The 4,492-nt window shown below is 43.0% G+C and overlaps 1 protein-coding gene across 1 annotated transcript; it reads left to right on the forward strand.

Moving 5' to 3' along the window:
- The first annotated feature begins 408 nt into the window (after positions 1 to 408).
- On the forward strand, positions 409 to 2,696 carry LOC104616978 (trichohyalin-like). Its single transcript, XM_010282166.1, has 3 exons — positions 409 to 1,522; positions 1,927 to 2,079; positions 2,200 to 2,696. Exons 1-3 carry the CDS (start codon positions 409 to 411, stop codon positions 2,694 to 2,696), a joined length of 1,764 nt encoding a protein of 587 aa, XP_010280468.1.
- Positions 2,697 to 4,492: the final 1,796 nt, after the last annotated feature.

Consider the following 4,492-nt stretch of genomic DNA (forward strand, 5'->3'; position numbering starts at 1 on the left):
TAAATTCTGAGGATCATCGCTTTCTCTGTAAATCCATAGGAAGTACAGAAAATTACTTACCACCTGCTTCAAGCAAAACAGATGCAAAGGAGCTAGTTACAGCAGCAGGAAAGTTTCTAGAAGATGAGGGTGAGCATGGTTTGGAAAATGCTAAAGAGAAGACAACTGATCCACAAACAGATAATCCACAAAAAAAAAAAAAAAAAAAGAGGGATAAAATTTAGGGCTATCAGAGGAGGTGATGAAGCAGATTATTGAAAAAAACCAAGAGAGGCCTTTGATTTCCTAGCTGACGGTGAAAATAGGAAAGCAGTTGATATGCTGTCCAGTGTCATCAAGCTGAATCCAGACCTTGCCAGCTCACACATTAACAGAGCCACTGTCTTTTTGCAGTTCCAAGTGCCAACTATGGCCATTAGTGACTGTGACAGAGCTATTAAACTCAATCCCAGTTCAGCACAAGACTATAAATTCCAAGGAAAAGCCCTCCAGTTTTTGGGGTGTTTAAAAGAGGCTGCCTGTAGCATTTCCTTGGCTTGTAAATTAGATTCTGAGGCTCAGGCAAAGTTTGAGAGGGAGGAAGAATCCACTGAAGAGCTGGGGAGGGATGAGAGTGAGTTGGAGGCAGACAATGAAGGGGAGATTGAGCCAGAAGAGGATGAACCCCCACAGATGGGAGATGAGAATTTGGAAGTAACCAGCAATGTGATGAAGCAGGCTGATGAAAAGAAAAAGGTGGCTTTTGATGCAGTGGGAAGAGGTGAATTTCAAAAAGCTGTTCAGCTCTTCACTGATGCCATCAAACTGAACCCACAGCTTAGTACTTTTTATATCAACCGAGCCAGTGTCTTTGTATGGTTGCAAAAGCCAAATGCCATCAGAGATTGTGACAAAGCCATAAAAATTTATCTGAATTCTACACAGCCGTACAAGTGGAGAGGGAAAGCTTTTCGGCTCCTGGGTCACTGGCAGCAGGCTGCCAAGGACCTTGCACTGGCCTGCCAGCTGGAATATGATGAAGATACCAATAATATGTTGAAGGAAGTTCACAGAAGAGTCCAGAAAATTGCCAGGCACCAAAAAAAGTATGAGGAGAAACAAAACACAAAGCAATCATTGGATGCATTGCCAAGGGTGGGGAAATTCATGGCAGAAGAGGAGCGGGATCAGCTTCCAACTTCTCAAGAAAAGGAAAAAGCGCAGCTTCAGAAGGACCAGCAGCATGGACAGGTTCACCTTTGGACTTCCCAGGAACCTGATAATGACTGTTGTAGGGAATCTGAAGAGCAAAAGCAACATCTACTAGAAGAGAGTGAGTATTACATGGAAGCTGAGGGGCAGGAAAAGCTCAGTGGAGAATCAAAGACTGAGAACAGTGAAGTCAATACTGAAAATGAAGGATTGGCTGGAGAGGCTGAAGAAGATCTTCAGAAAATAGGAGATGACAACCTGAAGATAACTAACAAGATGATGAAACAGGCCATTGGAAAGGAAAAGGAAGCCTTTCATGCACTGGGAGCAGGTAAATTTCACAAAACTGTTGAGTTGTTCACTGATGCCATTAGATTCAACCCACAACTTGCAGTCTTCTTATATGGAAGCTGAGCCAGTGTCTACCTGAGGTTGCTGAAACCACTGTCTGCCATTAGGCACTGTGACAAAGCAATAAAAACCGACCCTGGTTCTCCACAGCCCTACCACTGGCAAGGGAAGGCATTCCAGCTCCTGGGTCACTTGGCACAAGGCTGCCAGAGACCTTGAACTGGCTTGCCAACTGGGTTATAATGAAGACACCAATTCCATGCTAACAGAAGTCCAGAGAAGAATTCAGGAAAGAAAGCAAAGGGAAGATGACTTTGTGGATGTAGCAGAGAAGATGAAGGAACCAAACGAGGCAGGATTAAAAACTTAACAAAGCCCCTAAAGATATGGAAAGAGTTAAGAAAGCAGCCCTGGAGGAACAAGACAGCTCTCAGGAGAAAGACAAATCTTGGGAAGAGGCCATGAAGAAAGAACAAGTGAAGCAGATGTTAGCTGAACAGGAGAACACACCGCAGCAGGTGACAGAGCAACAGGAGAGTCTGGAACAAAGCTTTGCAGGAGTCAGTGTGGTACCTGGAACTTCAGCAACAGTTGATTGCTTTGCAGATGGAGTTGAAAGAGCAGTTTAAAACTCAACAGATGGGGCTTGAGGAGAAGAGGAGAAAGCCCCATGGAAAGTTCTGGAGCAACAAGAGAATGGACAGAAGTTGTTGGAAGAAGAGAGAAACCAGTTGAAGACTCTTCAGGAACTGGAGAAATCTCAACAGCAGGCTTTGATAGGCTTGATAAAAAAACAGAAGGAAGCCAAGGAAAAACGTGAGAGATCTCAGAAGAAACCCTTGGAAGAAAAAGAGGGAGTTGAAAAAGTCCTGGAGGAACTAGCAAGAGCTCAGAAAAAGGCCCTGGAAGAATTGGAGATGATTCAGAAAAATGTTCTGGAGGAACTGGAGAAAGCTCATAGAAAGGCCCTACAAGAGCAAGAAAGATCTCAGAGGGCTGCATTAGAAGAACAGAAGAGAGCTCAGCAGGCTCTAGAGGAACTGCAGCTATCACCAAGAAAAGCTGTGGAGGAGCAGGAGAGAGCTCGGATAAGGGCTGTAAGAGAACAAGATAGAGCACAGGAAATACTGAAAGAACTTGCAAAAACACAGTAACAAGCCTTAGAGGAGCAGGAGAGGGCTGAAAATTAAATCAAAATCAAAAATTAAATCAAAAAAAAGCTAATAAAATCTTGGAAGGACTGGAGAAAGAAAAAAAAAAAGCCCTACAACTCGAGAGAGCTCAGAAAGAGCTCCTGTGTGAACAAGAGGAAGCTCAGAAGAAAGCCCTGGAGGAACAGGAGAGGGATCAGAAAGCCCTGGAGAGATCTCAGGAGCAGTGTATTGGAAAGCAAGGGAACTTTAAGGAGAAACTCCTTGTACAATTGTACAATGGGAAAGAGCCAGAAAAAGCTTCCTGAAGAAGAGGTGCAATTTCAGAAGAATACTGAAGAGTCCGGGCCAGTCTGCAAAATATTCTCTGAAGAACTGGAAATAATTCAGAGGAATGACCTGAAAGAACAAACAATGTCTTTGCAACAGGGGAAAGACTGGGAGAAAGAAGCAGAAAGGAGTGTCAGTCCAAAAACTGTTCTGGAAGAAGGGCTAAGCCCTGGGGGAAGTACAGACCAACCAGAAAGTTCACTGAGGCCACCCGCAAAGCCTATTTGGGACTCCTCTGAATCGGAGTGGTTCTCAGAGGTGTGATTTGTCTGACCCAATGACAAACCAAGGGAGAAACATTTGCTGAAGAGCTGAGCTCAATTTGGAGTCATCTGCGAGTGCTCTTTCCTTTAAAGTAAAATTTCAGAAGCAGACACACAGAATTGGTACTTCTTTTAAACTGTATTTTTTTAAGCAAATATTTGAAGCATTTCCCATGCCATGTTTTGACCCACATACAAACTCACACGACCTTCGAAGAAGAGTCCCAGTTGTTGAAGTTCAATTCTCGTGCAGGTTGAATTTCTTTCTCTCTGTGTACATATTTGACACTCTTAATGGCTCCTTATCCATAAGAATGAGGGACTTAGGGGTTAAACAAATGGTGGGAATCATTGCTGAAGGTAAAGAGAAGGCATTTATCTGGGGAGTTAAAAATGGCAGAGTGAATTTGTGGCATGGAAACAAAATTAAATGCTGTATTGCTTCTGACATATGGTAGCTTGATGGGATCAATGTCTGAATTTCTTGAGGTCTCAAAAGGAATCCTGCTTGTCTGAGCCGCTCTCTGCAGGGAGGGACAATCCTGATGTCAGCAAGTCTCTTTACAAGCGCTGGCTTTCAGCCACCTGGGGTACGCATATTGTGTCAGAGGCTTGCCACTCAAACTCTAGATTTGCTTCTTAAAATGCCTATTGCGTAATCAGTTGTTGAGGCCTGCAGCCATTAAAAAAATAGATATTTGAGCCTTTAAAGTAAAATAAAACAAAATCATGGGATAGTAGTAAAATAATTGAATTTAAAATGTTTTGGATTCTTTTACTGTCTTCTATTTATTTATTTAAATCCTGATCTCTTAGTCAAAATGGCTCTTATTTTCAAACTTTGCAACTGTGAGCACTGGGAGTGTCTAATTTCATTTATTTTGAGGATTACATTTGTAATCACTTGATTGAAGGGATTAGAAGTATATAATAAGCTCCAAATATTGTAAAAGTTGGCTGAAAATATTTTGGGGTGCATCGTATATGCAGCAGCCCAAAGTAAAAACAAGAGACTATTCAGACCCATAAATCCACATGGGGAGAGCAGAAGCCCTGGTGCAATTGCTGCAGTTGCTGCTTCATTGTGGCAGGAGGCTCGTTCAGGTGATGCTTTTTAGCAGGAGCAGGATTTGAAGAGAGAGGAGCTGCTGTGCTGGTTTTAGGGGGAGAGGGGAATTAGAGGTGCTTGGGTTGGACTGAAGTTTC

Source organism: Phaethon lepturus, unplaced genomic scaffold (assembly GCF_000687285.1).
Source record: "Phaethon lepturus isolate BGI_N335 unplaced genomic scaffold, ASM68728v1 scaffold53082, whole genome shotgun sequence".
Taxonomy (NCBI): Eukaryota; Metazoa; Chordata; class Aves; order Phaethontiformes; family Phaethontidae; genus Phaethon; species Phaethon lepturus.

Excerpts from the sequence above, each read along its gene's own strand:
- LOC104616978 (XM_010282166.1), top strand. The coding sequence starts at position 409 with ATGGCCATTAGTGACTGTGACAGAGCTATTAAACTCAATCCCAGTTCA. Across the intron at positions 1,523-1,926 it reads CTTTCATGCACTGGGAGCAG|ATATGGAAAGAGTTAAGAAA; the intron begins GTAAATTTCACA and ends AAGCCCCTAAAG. Across the intron at positions 2,080-2,199 it reads GGTGACAGAGCAACAGGAGA|AGGAGAAAGCCCCATGGAAA; the intron begins GTCTGGAACAAA and ends CTTGAGGAGAAG.